Source organism: Lactuca serriola, chromosome 8, assembly GCF_051521515.1.
Source record: "Lactuca serriola cultivar US96UC23 chromosome 8, Lser_US96UC23_V15, whole genome shotgun sequence".
Lineage (NCBI taxonomy): Eukaryota > Viridiplantae > Streptophyta > Magnoliopsida > Asterales > Asteraceae > Lactuca > Lactuca serriola.
Window position 1 is genome coordinate 41254736 of NC_136415.1, and position 19728 is coordinate 41274463.

At 30.4% G+C, this 19728-nt stretch overlaps 1 protein-coding gene across 1 annotated transcript; it reads right to left on the reverse strand.

Annotated features, from left to right (window-relative positions):
- Window positions 1-18164: 18164 nt before the first annotated feature.
- LOC145071075 (SAUR-like auxin-responsive protein family) lies at window positions 18165-19146 on the reverse strand. The gene has a single exon (XM_079018002.1). It carries the CDS (start codon window positions 19054-19056, stop codon window positions 18640-18642), a length of 417 nt encoding a protein of 138 aa, XP_078874128.1. The 5' UTR covers window positions 19057-19146; the 3' UTR covers window positions 18165-18639.
- Between the last annotated feature and the right edge of the window lie 582 nt (window positions 19147-19728).

A 19728-nucleotide genomic window follows, 5' to 3' on the forward strand; every position in this document is an offset into this window, starting at 1 on the left:
TTACAACCCCTTTTAACTCGGGTATTTAATATGAACAGTGAAGATCAGGTTTGGACCACGTGTCATACACTTTTGGTCTTTGTGAGCATCGGCAACTGTCCAGCATCTTAAATTGAGTAGCCCAAATATTGTAAATCAGCCCATAAATATGATATTATTTAGAGTCTGAAATGTGGCATCCCAAGTTTGCTATTTAAATAAGCCCAAATTAATGTCTGTTGGAAATTTATTCTAGTATGTATTGCAGTCCAAAAATGTTTCATTCAGCCCAGGATTGAATTTAAAAACTAAAAAGTCAACGTGACCATGAGGGGAAAGAAAGGTTGGGAGAAAAAAAGGGGGGTCTGTTAGAAAACATATATGATATATCACACACACACATTTTTTTTTTCTTTTATGCACAAGCATCATTTTTTTTTCTCAAAAAAGGGAGAAGGCAAGAGCATAAAAACGATTTGTTCGTATCAAAACAATCTTTGATTTCCTTTAGTAACTTCTAAAATTCTTGTTGATTGTTTTGTAATTTAGGTGGTTTGGTCGTCTTAAGATGCTATATCCCCGGTGTCAAAACAAATTTTGTTGTCTTAATTATTTTTGAAGTTGCTCGCTTCTATTAGGGTTTAGATGATTAAATTGATATGTTGATTGATTGGTTATATAATCAAAGTAGCAAATAATGTTATTTACTTCGTAATAAATGTTGGTTGACATTATGAAATTCATTTGTACAATTATTGGTTTCCGAGCGTTTAAGAAAATCATTTGCGGTTGATATATTTGTGTGAACATCAATGCAATTCTCACATAATTATTGAGAGTTTGTTCAATAATTATGTAGTGGATTAGTTTCAATTAAAGATGTTTTAAGAAAAACAAAAACATGTAATGAAGGGCTAAACAAATAAGATTTATTATGAGCTTTATGCAAAAAAAAGTCTCCTTATTTTGAGAAAATTTTCGATTAAATCTTAATTTTGTTTTTGATAGAAAAATCTTATTGTTTTGGGAAAATCACTTAATATGTCAATTTTGTTAAAATAAAAATAAAACGTTTTTCTGTTAAAAAAATTTAGAACTTTATTAAAAAAAAATCAAAATAATGAGATTTTTCTATTGAATCCTCGTTATTCAATAAACTTATTAATAAGTCTGATCAACCTTAAATAGTTTAAAAAACTATTGTACAATTACAACTTAAAATCATATTTTTCCAACAAATACATGGTTACAATATGAACTTTGAATATGACAATTTTAGCTTATTATTTTGTAAATTGGATTAACAAGTATTGTTTTTTAGTTTGAACTCTTTTTTTATGTAGTTAACCAAATGATTTAACGTTGGATTCATGTTCTAATCTAGCAATTCTAGTTTTATTTTAACTAAACTTTTGAATTTTAACTTAGTCCATTCAAATTTAATTAGTTAATGGAATTTGTAATCGTACCCTGAATTGAAATCAATAACAAACATCAAGTTGGTTCTACGAAAGGATTTAAGGTCAGTTACATGCTTTCATACTCGCAAGCTTGTGAGGACAAATGAATACTATTGGGAACATTTGCACATGAAACTTAATGCACTCTTTTAACTGTTAACTAATTTGCACCATTTTTGTTACGTGAAAATATGAATTTGTTATTGTAGCATCACCTCAATAGAATCGCTATTAAAAAAGATCACCTGATAATATTTATTTATTATGACTTATGATAATGTGTCTAACGGTTGAAAATCTTATATCTACTACTGTTTGTAATTATTGTTTTACAAATCAACATATGATGGTCAAATCCAATGGCTTTAGGTGCCACTAATAATACGATATTTTACTAATCGATTCTAGAACACTTTATTGATTACTACTATGAACTTTATTTCTTGAAATTGGTTCCAACTTTATGTTTGATTTTTGACAAAAGTAAATTATTAAAATTGTCACTATGGTTTGATTTAAATTGCACGTTTGGTCCCTAATTTTTATTTTGCACTCGGATCGTCTCTATGGTTTGATTTTGTTGCGTTTTTCGTTCCTATGGTTTGGTCAAAATTGCACGTTTGATCCCTAACTTTATGTATGCAAGGGACGAAAAATGCAACAAAATCAAACCATATGGACGAGTCGAGTGCAAAAGAAAAGTTAGGGATCAAACGTATAATTTTGACCAAACCATAGGGACGATTTCAGTAATTTGCTCTTTTGACAATGATGCCAAACCAAACCCATTTTCAACTTCCATTTCCCACCCATCACTACTCATCAAATGGTCTTTGGCAATTCCGTCATAAACAAGGTCTCTAGCTTTATTTCTTCGAATACGAATGATACAACTTTATGTTTCAGCAATGAGTTTTTGAATAATCATAAGTTTACGTTACATTCGGTATAAATGGTGTTAATTTGAAAGTTCTATAATTGATCAGTGAGTGGCCTCTTCAAATTAGCCTATAGTTATCGTTTGTTTATTGGAACTGGATGATATATAACAAAACAAAGATATTTAAAGTAGCGTTTGACATGGACAAATATAGACATAATAAAATGAGACTACATTTCTAAATCTTTAATCCCATTGACTCCATTTTAGTTTTTTACACTCCTTGTCTATTATTCTTTTTATTTTTATATGCAACCTTCATAAATTCAAACTTAAAATCATTGATAAACAAATAAACTTAAATAATTTAAATTGGATTCAAAGCACTTGATCCAACCAATGAGGGATAAGGTAGTAAGGTGACCCTTTATCTAGGATTGATTGAACACTTGAGTTTGACATTAATATAATTAAATGATAAAATCTTACGAAGTCTCTTTTAATTATTCAACAAAAAATTGACAATCACTTAAGCTCCACCTCCACTGGTAGGCAACTCTTTGTTTGTTGCCCTTCAAACACACACATACATACATACATTATATATATAAAAGAAAGCTTTCTATTTCATACATCGATAGTGACATATATCAAACAAATGTCTTGCTTATAAGTTTTCGAAACACGATAACGATCCATATCCAAAAAATGTCAACTTAGTAGGGCTTTTAAATCGTGATAATGTCAAATGTCTGATAAATGTCTTGTTTAAAGGGTTTAAAGAAACTTTCGTTTAAGAATTGTCTGTTGTATTGTCACTTACCAACAACTGGATGAATGATTTATGAGGAATGCATTTATGTTCCATAAAAAATCACATATATTCTCTTAAATGTGATAAAATAAAATCTACTTTATGATTTTCAAATAAAACAATATATTTTTGATTATTTTGTCTTCACTTCAATCTAAATACACCTTAATTTTGACGTAAAATAATTAATAAACAAAATGACAGACCTTGAAACATAACTAAATAAAAATATCAGTATAATCTCGTCAAAAATCCTAAAAAAAATTATATGTTTGAAACAACCAAGTGAGATCGAGATATTATATACATAGGCATCTATCATTTTTAAAACCAAATAGTTTTTGTTAGCCTAATAAGATTTTAGGCTTTATTTTGTATCGGATTTTATGTTAGTCTATTAGCTAAAAAATCTTAATTAGCTAGTCTATATATTATGTTTTTTACTTTCATTGTATAATGTACTTCTCATTTGATAATAATATGAAACTCTAGCCGTTCTATGTCTTGTTAGTTTACATAGTATCAGAGATCGGTTGATTATATGTATTTTGCTTTTGGGGGAGAGTTGTAGCAGGAGCGGCAAGAGTGGGTCACGAGAGTTTCGTTTCGTATGTTGGTTTTATTGATTTCCAGATCTTGATTGTTTCTGCTATTATTCTTGTTTGACTGATATTGGAAATATGATCCCTAGAGATGATTTTCTTTGGTCCATATTATGTGCTAGTACATATCATCTGATGACACAATTTAAGAAAATTTTAAATGTCGAGAAAATCAATCAAATGCTTGTTTTTCATCTTTAACAAAGTTTGTCCATCATGCTCATCTATTTTAAATATCCAATGAATTTAGTAAAATTCTTAATTCTCATCTCTGCCCAATCACAACACATCCATTTTTCTTACGACTATTAAACACCTCTCTGTTCCATTAAATTTGTGGTCCCAAACAATTCACATAGTAGATAACAAGCCCAAGTAAAGTTTTCTTGCAACTATAATTATCATAAAACATACTTGAATAAGACTACATATAAACCATATTTTTCATGGTAAAAATTTATATTCAAACAACCACGACACACAAAACTCGGCCTAGTAGTCTTTTTTTTCCTAGTTAAAGCTTGTTATGGTAATTTTACCCTACGATTTCACCAACAAGTTATCTCAACGCCACAGTCCAACAAAAACATCCTACATTTTCATTTTAGTTCAACTATACGACTATCCAATCATTATTATTACAAATATGTTAATTATGACGTTCGAAATAATATATTTGTACATATGCCAACTTTGCATAATATTATCAATTGTAAAAATACTTTTCGAAATATCCACAAATACCGTCTTTTAGCAAATTATATACAAAAAGTCTACTTCTAACTATTTTGTCAAAACAATCAATTTTCACTCTTAATAGACAATATTAATTAAATTAAAAAAGATCTTATTCAACAATAATATTTTTAATAATTATTTACCAATCTTAATAGTTTGTTGAAGTGTATAATTTAAGGAAGATGAGAATCCATTATACATCAAATAAAATGGACAGAGTTTAATTAAAAACATATAGTGGATCAAAATGATTACTTTTGAATTTTATAACAAAGAAAAGAAAATCAACAAGTATTCAAAACTGCAGCGGTTAAGCTTATAAATTATGATTTCCAACATTTAGAAATTAAGAACTTTGTAAATTCTAACAATTAGAAATAAACAGGCTAGGCTATCGTAATTCCTAACTCCTGGGGCCCAAAATATAATGTGTTTAGTGTAATTCAAAAAGTATGAGGCCCAAAATAAATTTGTTGTTTAACTAAATATATAAATATAAATATAAATCTTTCTGTTCTAATAAAAGAATAGTTTTATTCTCCTTTTGATATGTGTGATCTTATTAAACCTCTTAATTAATACATATTTTATTCTTCTTTTGTCATGTGTCACCACATTATGTCTACTAATTAATACTTGTCACATGTCAACCTATTGATTATTATTTTAAATTTTAAATTTTCCACTCTATCTACATTAAATTAATAGCATTAAAATAAAATTAATACAAATTATAAAGTGATATAATTTCACATATTTATTTAAATTCAATAATTATAGTTTTATATAACTAAAAAATCTCCTAATTAATAATTTATTTAAAATAATTGCTTAATAACTTTGAATTTTCACTAAAAAAGCTTAATTAATTTTGTAACCGTGGTTTCTACGGGTTATAAACTAGTAAATAAATAAAACCTGGATCGACCTCCTTCTACTTTGCTATCAGCGAGACAGCGTATATAGTAGGGTAACAAGTAACAACCTTTTTTTTTGAGTAAATTACACGAATGATCCCTACTGTTTGTTTTTGTTATGCGTTTAGTTTATGTCTTACCTAAAAATACTATTTTTCCCTTGTTTTTTAATTTATTTAAATAAACACACCCCCAACCCCAACCCCACCCCTCACCTTATCTTACCTACTTCACTATTTTTCCATATATAAATAATAGTCTTTTTACATAAGCCAGGGACCAAACGTGTAACAAAAACAAACAATAAGGACCAAGTGCGTAACAAAAACAAACAGTAGGGACATTCCGAGTTAAAAAATAAATTAGAGACCAAACGTGTAAATTACCCAAACGACCATTCTCGTAATTTACAATTTTTTTTTCAAAAGAAAGAACAGCTAAAATCTTTAAGAACTTCAAACAATGATATGTGTCTTTCTCTTTTCTTTACCATTTTTTTCCCCAATTCCAGTGGGCAATCCACAAGATTTGTCGGGTTCTTGATAATGCTCAGGGTCCCATCGGTTATGATTCACTTAATCGCCCCAATTTAAGTCATTTAAGTGTGACGGTTTTGAATGTTAATAACCATAATTTGCCCCAACTTAAACCCAATTATACCTAATTAATTTACTTAATTACTGATATATATATATATATATATATATATATATATATATATATATATATATATATATATATATATATATATATATATATATATATATATATATATTGATTTATTTGAGTTACCACAGTTACTTATGGTTTCCGCATAGCTATTTGTTAGTATTTATAATGTATAGAACATGTAATCTTAAAGAAATTAAGATAAAAATTAGCACTAAGGGACTTTAGTTTTATGTATGCATGTACATATAATAAATATCGTAAAGGCATATTCTACTTTTAACTCAAATAATAAATTACTAGAAATTTGATAATAAACATCACTGTTGTTTTTGTATTTTTGTAAATGCCTATTTTTTATTTATTAGATATGGTTTCTTTATATGCAAACATTCGTTTATATTTGTTATTTACAGGTCTCGTATTTTTTTGGTAGGCATTATCTTACACACTAGTACCACCAGATCAAAAAGCCCTTTGATTTGTAGTGATAAAGTAATATGTTTTGTTAAGAATTTGGTACCAAAACTATCATTATTGAGGAATAACAAAAAGGTTTTCTTAATTTGACTCGTTCTTACTCACACATTTTGATACCAAAAGATCCTAGCCAAAAAAATATGACCATTAGAAGTGTTGAGCTTTTCTTAATGTTCTTGTTCACATGTCCCTTTCGGTCTTGTTTGTGCTCATATATGTATACATCTTTCTCATGGAGTACTAGTTTTCTTTTTAGAATTGATAGTTGATATTGACACATTTAATTCAAAAAGTTAATTTGTTCGCTTTAAATTTATATCGATAATATGCTGATTTAATCTAAGATCGATTTCCCAATTGCTTGATAAACATTAAATTAAAAATGAAAAAATATTTACTTGAAGGGATTGATAGCTGGAGAAGTTATATTTCCTTGTTTGAAGGTGACGATCTCATGATTCTTTTACTTCTCATAAAGTTGTTTAATTGAGTTTCTAGATGGTGTTTACAAGGAGAACCGGAAAGATGACGGAAAAGACATTTCATTTTCCCTAGTATGTTTCCCAATGTGTGCTAATTTATCATAATTTTATCTTATGGGTAAGTTATAGAACCATTAAAGTTTACTTCTATAATTTGTAGACATATGTCATATCAATTATACTACACAATTTAAAGTCTATGGACCTAATATATCATTATGTAAAATGTTATGGTATAAAATATAATTGTACTTAACATGTAATTAACATTACAAAATAGTCATAATGTTACACTAATGAGTTATTTCCGACGTTATTTTACTTGGCTGAGTGAATATATATATATATATATATATATATATATATATATATATATATATATATATATATATATATATATATATATATATATTACTAATTTACATGTGGTATTAAATATGAAATATTGTCATATTAATGGTTATTTTTTGAATTATCAATATAAATACTTAAAATGTTAATTTTAATATCATGTTAAATCCAAAATATAAATCAAAATATCAAATAAACATAAAAGTATTCAAAATTTATTTTTGAAAACAGTTTAAAATATTTAAATGTTTTAAATATAAACTAAATCAACATGTCGAATTAACTAAAAATATCAAAATATAATATTTTGTAATAATTGAAAATTTTCAAATAAAGGGGTTTTAAATCATAACCATTAACAAAAATAATAGTTAAAAATATTATAACCTTATAAATTACATTATGTTACCTTACAAAAAATATCAAATAAGTAATATCCAAATTAGTTAATCATAATGTTAAAAGTAACATTAAATCGAGAATTATATTTAGTTTTATTCACATATCAGCTGGGAGTTGCGGCCAATAAATAATATAATTTTAATAAATGTTATAAAATATTTCAAAATCATTACAAATTTCCATAACAAATTAGTGTAACTTGTCGATATTCGCCCAATATTTTATTATATTGGCCAAGTTACTTTCATTTTGTTTCATATTAGCACCAAAAAACAGAAAAGGACAACATAGTGTGTCATTTCGACACGGGACTTACATCGATCATAAACTGATGTATGAAAATTACACCGATTTAAGTCAAATGACTTTAGAACTACGTGGTAATGCAATACATTTATCTGTAGAGAAATTAAGTGTGCACAAGTTATTAATACAAACAAATTTTATATTATGGAAGAATAATAATCAAGTACTTGAATAATTAAAATTTAATTGTTCCATTAAATCATTATGCTAGAATTACATCATATGTCTACCATTAAATCCACAATAGCAAAATGTTGGCATACTTTCAGTGGTAAACCTTTGTTATCAAATCCGCTAGCATATTATCAGTGCTAATTTGCTCGATACAAATATTATATTCCCCCACTTGCTCTTATATGAATAAGTATTATGTATCAAGGTAAAGCCTCACTCAATTTAACTACTGCTAGTAGAGAAGCTTAAAAGGCAATGTTATAACACTAAATAGTTTTAACGACCTTGAAGTGAACCTTACAATCATGATCACGTGATTAAATTTATCAACAAAATTCTTTGGCATGTTGCATTATATATAACATATTCTTCCAACATAGTTGATGTGGTCCTCAAACTAATACTTATGACTCTTATATAATATTGGCTGCCAAATTGCATTATATATAACTACATATTCTTCCAGCATAGTTGATGTATCCCTCAACTTTATACTTATGACTCTTATATGATATTGGTTGACTAATAGCATAAAGATATATCTCAATAATGACTATTATATTTGCATTTTGCAAAGTCGGAGTCATAAATCATATCATTTTCAAGTTATCATTTTTAAAGAATTTGTAAGTATTAATCCGATGTAAGTATCATCAAACTTTCTTGACAACGTTCTAGTGATCTACATTGTGATTTGATAAATAATGGCTTAGCATGCCAACAACATAAGAAATGTTAGGACAGGTACACATTTTTGTATCGTTAAGCTTCCAACTATTGAAGCATATGTGATTAACTTTATTTGATATTAATCTACCTCTGTTTCTAGGCATTGAAATAAACCGAAAATATCTCCCTTAACTACGAAAGTAACGAAAGGAAAGCATTATTGCATGTTATATCAACTTACTACACACTCGATATATTCCTTTTATGATAACCATGAAGTCCTTTGTATTTATCTCAATGTATTTATATGCCTATAACATACAAGGACTCAACGAAATATTTTCATATTATGGTGATTGTTAGAGGGCTTTAGGGTTTACGCCTAAAGCCTTTAGGGTTTTGAGTTTATCTATATATGTAGCACCTGATTCCTGGTATGTATTTTATTTAAGTAATTTTGTATTTTTGGCCTGGGACTCGGTGAGTTGGAGGCCCAAATCGCCGAGTAGAAGCGAGATGAGACGCGGGATTTAAGTGATGGACTCGTCGAGTCGGGCCCCAGACTCGACAAGTAGGCTCTGGTTGGACAAAACCCTAATCTGAGGGTTTGCACCCTATTTAACAACCTTATACAGCCTCCATCGCCCATTTATGCTCCTAGAAGCCCTCCATAGCAAACCCTAAGTGTTTTTGTGCAAAATCTAAGGCTTTTGAGTGATTTTTATGGTTTTTGACCTCAAGGAAGAAGGAAGATCATAGAAGGATCAACAGGATACTGGAGGATTCGAGTTTGGTTCTTCATTTGCAGTCTTTGAAAGGTATAAAGTCTATACCTTGCTTGCTTGTTTGTTAGATCCCCTTTTGGGAAGGATTTAGGGATTTTTAATCCATATGAGGTAGCCAACCATGATTGCAAACATGGTTGGGGGTCAAGACTTCGAATTTAGCACTTGGGGAGAGTCACAAGGCAGATTTGGGTTGCTTTTGCACCCAAGGAAGGCCCCGTGCAACAAAAGAGCCATTTTAGAGCCTTTTGGCTCAAAAGTCCCATGCATGCATGTAAAGTTCGTAACTTTACGTCCTAGATCGAGCTTAGGGGCTTAGATATATCATTTGGACAAGTGTTTTACATCAGAAATCGAGGATTTAGGGTGTGGACGTTATCGACTCGACGAGTCCGTTCTTGGGACTCGACGAGTCCAAGGCTTTGAGTCCCATATCTGTTGAGGGTCAAAGGACTTGGTTGGGTGCTAGAAGGGTTGTAGCAGTACAGCAAGAGTGACCCAACACATTGGACTTAGTTGTAGACCTGGAGTTCATGGGACTTGACGAGTGCTAGAACAGACTCGGCGAGTCCAAGGCAATCTTCTTATGTTTGAAGATGAACTCGACGAGTTGTTCATACAACTCGGCGAGTCAAGGTCAGGACTTGTTCATCAGATGAAGGTGAACTCGACGAGTGTTCATACGACTCGACGAGTCGGATGAAGGTTCATTGATGATCGTAAAGGAGGGGAAATCGTCGAGTCGTTGCCAAACTTGACGAGTCGAGTCGTGGATAAGGATGAGTAAAGGAAAGGGACTCGACGAGTTGACGGCCCAACTCGGCGAGTCGGGTTAGCTGGAAGTTGACTTTGACTTGGACTTGGTTGGGGGTAAAATAGTCATTTTACCCTAAGAGTGGATATCAGTTTTCTGACTGAGTGTTCTGTGGGGATTGTAGCCGAAGGATTTCCGGAGCAGCAGCAGACAGAGGTTTCCCGCATAGATTATCAGCAGCTACGCGTACGAGGTGAGTTACCTTCTAGTAGGGGTGGGTCTAAGGCCACAATGTCGGCCCACCAAATAGGAGTACTTAGAAGATGATTGTCTTTGTGATAATTATCTTGGTCTGGATATGTGCTTTGGTCATGAGTTTTATCTGAATGATATGCTATGTGTTTAATAGGGATTAGTTTCCCTGACAGCGGTCCTTAGGACTGAAGGGTAGGTCAGTACCCAGATATACCTGACTATCTGTTTTATATTTTGTTATGGTATGCTAGTGGTAGGGGTGGAATAGTCCACAGTTACCGATTGAAAGATACCGATGACAGTTATCGGTTGAAAGATACTGATGATGATTACCAGTTGAAAGATACCGACGACGGTCACCGGTTGAAAGATACCGAGGATATTGTATGGTATGTGGTATGATGGGGGAACTCACTAAGCTTTGTGCTTACGGTTTCAATTTTGGTTTCAGGTACATCTTCGTCTAAGGGGAAGAAGCCGGCGGCATAGCATCGCATCACACACACATGATTCTGCATCAGATTTTCTGGGATTATACTCTGATTTTCCTTATTTTTGATGTCATGGTTGGGGACACAATATTATGATTTTGTAATGTGTTGCTTTATTGACAGTGTTATGGTAAAATGTTTTAGAAATTATTAATTTAAAAATGAAATTTTCATATATATATATATATATATATATATATATATATATATATATATATATATATATATATATATGCATTATGAAAAAGTGAATAAATCCTACAAGGTCTATAAGTTTAGGTACCCAAAACCATCATACTATGTTCTTTTGTATCATATATATGCATTATAATGTTCTTAAACTTCAACCTCCAACTTGATTTACTTTGAAATTTTTTGAAATTTCACTATTATCTTCCTATTATATCATATTTTTCTGATAAACACCTATAAGGCTATCTATCTATATATATATATATATATATATATATATATATATATATATATATATATATATATATATATAATTGCAAATGAAAATTATACAAGAGAAAGATAATTATGAAATTTCTAAAAATCTTGATAATAAATCAATTTATGAATTGAATTTTAAAAACTGCTGATGATTACGATATATATATATATATATATATATATATATATATATATATATATATATATATATATATATATATAATACAAAACGATATAGTATTATAAGTTTGGATACCTTATATACCTTATAGGATATATTCAAATTTTCCATTTGCATGTTTTTTGTTCAACCAACAAAATGAATCATTAGATAATACACATTATTAATAAAAAAATTTCTGAAAAAAATATTGATAATTCATTTTCTTTTACCGAACCAAGTTTTGATTTACTTTTCGGACAACTTTAGTAAATCGTTAAAAAATAAAACATCAATGCATTTCTTTTGGACTTTTTTGCAAATCATATTATCTTTGTAACATATTATTTAAATGTTTATTTTATTGATTAGTCAAAAATCATACAAATACAAATTACAGTTACTACCAAATATTTTTTTTGTTTATAATATAATTAAAAAAAACTAATGGTCATGTACCAATACGAATGATCGTTGATTGCTTTTAGTGGAATCTTGTAATGTATACGTAGTTTGGATTTGGAGAAGGCGTCATTTGGAAAATTTGGATGGTTATTGTGCGATGTTTTTGAAGAAAACAATTCAACCAACTTTTGTTGAAAATTTTCAAGTAGTCCTAAATCCAAAAAAGAAATCGAGAAATTTAACCCATCAGGTATGACCTATTTATTAAAAAAAAAAAAATTAAGTCTTTTGATTATTTGTTTAAAGCAATTAAAAATGCAAAAAACATTCTCATATAACTGTAACATGTAATTTTTGAGCAATAATATTCAAATAAAATACAACTGTAATAATATATAAAATTATGAATTTACACCAATAAAATGAAGTATATGCACAAATAAACCATCGTCGCGTACGTATGCAACTTTGTGGTGCATATATATCCATCGACAAGAGTGGGTCTGTCATGTGATAGTCATGTGCAAATGGATAAATTCAAAAACGAGTAATTAAGAGAGATTATTGGATAAAGTCTGTCTTAGTCTTATATCCAATCAATATTTATTAGCATACCCTTCTTGGATATGTCTTGCTAAGTTTATAAGTTTTGATTATTGACATTTCGCAAAGTGTAATCATAGCCATGTGGAATATTTGAGACATTAATACGTAAGCATTGTATGTCAATAAATAAATAAAATATGGCATATATTTTAAACATACATACCATTTGAGTATGTGCTTTAAAATTTAATTAAGTGTCCTCAAATTTCATAGTTGAACTTTTAATGTGTTGCAACCTTATGCATGCATGTGTAGGGCAGTGAACTTTAAATTAATTTTTTTTTCATAATTTATAGAGAAACTTCAAATAAGTAGAGAATGATATCAAATTACATTTTTTCTATTGAAAACCCATGATTTCAATGTTCATGATAAGTATTAAGTAACATGTTTTTGTGCAATATATTCAACATTGATGGTGTAGCTCCTTTATTCCTTGTCAATTTTTGTGTTTGTTTGTATAGAAAACTCCAAAGGATAGAAATGTGGGTTCGTGTAGGATGGAGTGTGAATGGTCTTGTTCGTGGAGGTGTGTGATACGATTAGGAAGGGAGGAGTAATTGACTGATTCATCGAGCATTCTTTAAAATGTGGTTTTAAATTATGAAGTAGATGTTTTATTTTCTTGTACACGTACTTTTTGTGTTTCTTCTAAACGTCATTATTTTTGAATTTTCATTAGTTATAGAAAAATTGGTGTAACAAGCTGGAATAACTATGTTCCGATTAAAGTTAATTGTTTGGGTTAATCTTAGGGAGTGGAGAACTGGAGATACACTCTTTACTTTGTCCTATATACGAAAAACAAAATGTTGAGTCGGGTAACCAACTATTTGCTACATGAGTGTCTCTTTATAAGGAGTTGTGGTCTAAATTCAGTTTGTTGTCGAATATTTTGATATAGTGTCCTACAAAAATGAGTGTTGATTTCTTTGGCTAACAATTCTTATTTGAAGACGGTTTGATATAGTAATTGCTACAACTTTGTGGATTATTTGGCTTATTAGAATGATTTGGGTTTTAATGTTTGACTTTGCTTTCATGGATCTCTAATTCTCTATAAAGTATTTTGTCTTAAAACCCCTTTTTTATATTGAAAAAATAATTTTATATGAGAATGAACTACCATTTTCATGTCATTATATTTATATCTGTTGTTCAAAAAGAATATCACCAGCTATTAGAGGTCTAGTCGATTTATGTATTCAGAAAACATCATTGAAGTCATATTTGTTGTACAAAAAACACCATCACACTCATATATTTTTTTTTAACACAATTGACCATTAAACTAACTTTTGTACATATTTAGAGCATATTTGAGATTTCATCTAAAAACTCCTTATTAACTTATTGTTTGCGCGAGAAGTTAATAAATTTTAAAAAATGTTAGGCAAAAACAAAAGCCTTTTAAAACAACTACTACTTAAGCATTTGAAAACGAGTTTTTAAAATGTTAGGACTTGTAACTTTTGCAATCTCGTTATGACTTATTTATTGACTTATTAACTTTGAAAATGGTCATATTATGAATAATCTAACCATATATTTTTTAACTTATTGACTTTTTCCACCATAAAGTTGATCCGAACACTTCTTTAAAAAGTCATTTTAGAAAAGTCATAAGTTAATAATGTAACACCCCGAGATTCAGGTGCATATCTTTCATCCTTGTTCTTTATTGTATTGTCATGTTTAGTCCTTGAGTGGAGGATGTATAGCAAGTGACTACGTTGGGCGTACCAAGGGGGTACGCCACGCGTACTCACGCGCTTAATTTGGACGCGGAGTCGGCAAGGTACGCTGGGCGTACCTAGAGTTATGCCGGGCGTACCCGGCCCAGGTGCAAAAACCTTAATCCTCCTTGTGCACTATTTAAAGGGTGTTATGGCTCATTCCTTAGCCTCCATATCAGTGAGTGAAACCCTAAAAGAGAGCCCCATCGTTCTTAGTGTGTGAGAGTGTTTATTTGAGCTTGTTGGTGCTTTAGAGGCTTGGTGAAGAAGAAGGAAAGGAGATCTTGGAGACTAAAGCTTGAGGTACCATTTTGGATCTGAGATCTACAGAGGAAAGAGCTACTCTTGGAGGTATAAAGTTCAAAACTTTCCTCTTCTTTTGGTTGTTGTTGTATGTGTCCTTTTTAGGGCTAAAAACCCCAAAGGTGGAGACTTTATGAGTGTAAAGTACTCCATGGTTCGAGATCTGTCCCTTTTCAGTGTTATTAGTGATGTAGAGCCATAAAGTTCCCATCTTGGATGTTACTTTGGAGTCATGCATGTGTTTTAAGTCTTCTAGAGTTGAAGGTTGGATCATTTTGGGAGTTAGTGACTTGTTCAGCCATGTAAAGGCTTAAAGTCATCAACTTTATGGATTAAGGGGCTTAGAAGTGGTCAGATTTAAAATATGGACGTAGGTCTTAACTGATTAAGACCTCAAGAGCAAGAGGGCTTATGCAGGGGAGTACGCCGAGCGTAATTCCTAGTACGCGCCGCGTATTGGGAGGCACTCCCCGATTCTGTGGTGCAGCCGGGTACGCCAAGCGTACACATCTGGTACGCGCAGTGTAACCCGGTGAGTTGACTTTTGGTTGACTTTTAGGGTATGGTCTATTGTGGGGCCTTTGAGCTATGGGAGGGGTAAAATGGTCTTTTACCCTTCTGAGAGTGTCATAAGAGAGCATAGTCTAGCCGTGAGAGTTATACTAAATAGATTATTATTTTTATATGATTAGACGGAGGCTAGGCCAGCATTTACTGAGTCAGAGATTTACCGAGATACCCGAGGTGAGTCTTCTCACTATACTTTACCTAGTGTGGTAACAGAGTTAAGAGACAGAGTATTATAGAGTTATATGCCAGTGTGATTGCATGTTATTATGTGTTGTGATTTATTGTGATATGTGATATGCATGATTCAGAGTTACAGAGTTGGGACTTTCGGGTCCCTAGAGTTAGGGCCAGAGGGCCCACAAAGAGTTGGGGCTGGAGGGCCCCACTGAGACACATTGAACAGAGGGTCAACAGAGTTACAGCCTCGAGTGGCTATTATGTGATTATTGTGGTATTTTGGGGAACTCACTAAGCTTATGCTTATAGTGTTCGGTGTTATGTATTTCAGGTACTAGTGATGACCACGGGAAGGTGCCGACTTGATTCGTACACACATATGGGATTGGATGTATTTGATCTTGGGAGATATTTGTGAAACAAAAATATGATGTTATGACATTTTATGAATGAATGGTTTTAATTAAAATGTGTTTTTCAAATGTGAAAAATTGTTTTAAATTTTACGGTGTTACAAATAAGTCATTCTTGCCAAAAGTCATTTTATGTTTAAAAAGTAATCCCAAACACCTCTTTAATCTCTTTCATATTTTTTGATCATAACCAATTTGAAGGTTATCTTCTTCGGACACAACTCCAAAGATGAAAGAAAACATCATTTTACATTTTTTTTTAACATTGCAAAGCTTACAATGTCCTCATTTTTTTCTTCGGTGAAAACATCACCAATAACAACTTCTGTTTAAGAATGCAATTTACTACTAGAATATGATTTTGAATTGATTAGAGGTTTGAATCGGATTTTAGGTTTTAATGTAGGAATTAAACGAAGGTTTGAATCTATATTGTTGCATGTTAAAGTTGGTGTTAGATTATGTTCTTTGTGGTGGCGATGGTGGCGAATTGAGGAGATGGGTGGTTGTGATGGAAGATGTTGGTTTTTGCTAGAGGTGGATTGTGATGGTGGGATACTGATTATATTGGTGGCAGTGTATAGTAGATAGCGTTGGCCGACAAAAATGAATGAAACATAGTTTAATAATAAAATGTACATAAAAAGGTTTAATGGTACACATTTACAAAAGAAAAACATTAACAAGTAATACATAGTCAAAATGGTTGGTTTTGAACATCTTAGATAAGTTTAATGGTAAATCGTATAAAAATGACTAAATATATATAAAAGTGCACTTATCACTTTACCAAAATTATTTCATTGCATATTTAATTTCTAGTACTAGTAGTTTTGGTCACCAAATAATCTACAAGGATAATTTATTCTTACTTTTTCTTTTTGATATCTTGAAAAAGTATTAAATAATTTTTTATATCGGAGATAGTTTTTATTTATTGTGACATAGAGGTTTTTAGGTAGTGTTTAATGTGTTGCAGTTATCAAATAAGTTAGTTTATTTTTCAATTTTTTTTTAAAATTGTGTGGTTTGACAAACAAAAAAACTTATAAGTTAGTTTATAAACTATATTTTTTAAAAGCTATTTAAATTGATTTTTAGTAGTTTTTGACTTTTTTTTTCAATTTTTTAAAATATACTCTTAGTTAAATGTAAAAAACTTATTTTTTAAATACCCTTTTATATCATTTTATATTTTCCAATCAGCTTACCAATTAGATTTTTTTTTATCAAATATTACTTTTTATCGGATTACAACAAATAACACATAGTATCTTTTAAGGTGACATATCAAACATACTCTTAAGTCATTACGACCATTTATTATTTAGTATACACTTCTCCATTTTAGCTGTTACATTTAATAATATTTTTTCGAACTTCCTATTATATTTGAGTATTAATTTTTTATTATTTTTTGATTAACTAATCTATCTAATCAAATGCATAAAATAAATATAAATATGTTTTATAAAATATATCATAGTTGTCAAAACGTTTAAAATAACATGTATGTGCTCTTATATAATATATTTTTTTAGTTTTTTTGTTTATTTACATATCTTTATAATGTAATTTTTGAAAAGATGACGTATGTTTAAAAAATATAAATTATATTAAGGGATTTTATATAAAATTTATGCCAGATTTATAAATTAGGTAACTTTTAATTATTTTTAAAGTAAATTATTGTACAATGTTTATAACAATAAGATTTTAAAAATTTGACAAACCATTAAAGATATCCTTATTTGTTGGGCTTTTAAAAAAGATTAAAATTAAATTCAAAAGTATTGTATATATTTTATTTTAAATCGGTAAAATCATGTTTTACAATTTAGAGACAAATTCAAGGTTACATAAATTTGATTTGTTCATATACAACTAATCAAATTCTACAACTACTCCAACCGAAGTAATATCCAACGAATTTAAATTTAAAATTTAATTTAAATTATATAATGAAATTAAATTAATTTGAAAAATAAAATAATATAAAAAGAGATCATGCAAACAAAACAGAACAAATTGATTGAATAGTGGTTCCACATGGGAGGCTTGTGATTGTAACTTCACTGGCAAATAATAATTGTTATAATAGTAAAATAAAATTAATTCATGGTGGACAACTAGTGTTGGAATTTCTCTACAATATGCATTAATATTATAATATAATAATTATAATAAAATCAATTAAATCCACATGATAATTTACAAAAGTGACCCCTATCTTTAATCAATCAACAACTTCTCTCCCTCCTTTCTCAGTTTCAGTTGCCGCTCCGATTCAAACCAGGGACGACTCGGTTTGCCATCTCCTTTACTTCATCGAGTCAATTGAGTGACTCAGTAGCACTCCCCCCAAATAAATTACATTTCGAGGGTAATCCCGTAAAAATACAAAAGAAAGAAAAGAGAAAAGAATTCAAAAAAGACTTCTCATCGTGGATACTGACAAATTTACCTTCGTGTATTCCAAGGTGAAGTTACAAAGAAGTCCCAAAACCGGAGTTACTCAGTTCTTTGTGCATGATCGGCCGAGTTGACCCGGGGTCAAAATCAAAGTCAACTCGTTTGTTTTATTCTTTATTTTTTGTTCATTTTCAGTTTATCGGAGGAGTGGTCGAGATTCCGGCCAGAAGTCAATGTTGCTTCGGATGCCAACGTGGCAGTGTCTTTGAAACTCTTCAAGATTAACGAACCGGTTTGCTGATGAATCGGACCGGGACAAGAACCGGATTATTTCTTCAAATAAATACTCATCACAAGGGATCGCGAGTGGACCGGAGTGAGAAAACCCGAATTCCTCTTCTGCTTGGGATAAAAGCTTCTTGAAAACCGGGTGATTAAGGTAAGTTGCTCGGACGACGAATCTCCGGCAGTTAGAGCCAACGCAGACGGCGACGTGGCCGGCGGGGACGTCAGAAGGTATGCATTTACGGGATGCCATTGCCGCTTTCTTCCTCCACCTTCTTAGCATTTGTCGGAGCTGAACAATGTGGCGGATTTTGCTGCAACCTGACATTTTTTGAGCTTTTGTTTTTCGGTTTGTATGGTTTTCTGTGTATGTTGTAGAGAACAGAAGAAGAGAGGAGGAGAGAGGGGTTTCAAGTTTGGAAAGAATGGTTGGTTTTATAAGAATTGAAGTACGAAAATGCCCCTACTTTTTGTGGTTATTACAACTGTTTGACGGCTGTAAGGGCATTCTTTATGGGTACTCTTTTTTCCAATTTTTTTTCTTTTTTAAAATAAGTCTCCTCTAATAAATTTATCTAGAACAATGTTATATTTCAAATTTAACATTACAAAAAACGACATGTTCTATAAATAAATAAATAGATATAAGATTTAACTGGTTTTATGAATATCGTTTATTTAACTTTGATAAAACCTGTCAACGTATTCCAAAAGTTATTATTCCTTTTCCCTAATGAATAGTAGAAACACTATACATAAATTAACACCATTATTGTGGTTTCCACTTACTCCTTAGTCCTTCCCTTTATAACTCATTATTTTCCTAATGAATGTAACATCACATGTAGTTAAAAGGATATAAAGTCTCAATAAGTTCGTTGAATACATTTTTATTTGATTCTTTGGTGGCTTTTGCTTTAGATAATTGAAATGGTTGAGTTTTTGACTTTTTTTAGTTTGGATTATTATTATTATTATCATTATTTTCTAAACTACTGTT

Bases quoted from the DNA above. Each gene is read 5' to 3' on its own strand.
- LOC145071075 (XM_079018002.1), bottom strand. From the start codon at position 19,056: ATGTCAGGTTGCAGCAAAATCCGCCACATTGTTCAGCTCCGACAAATG.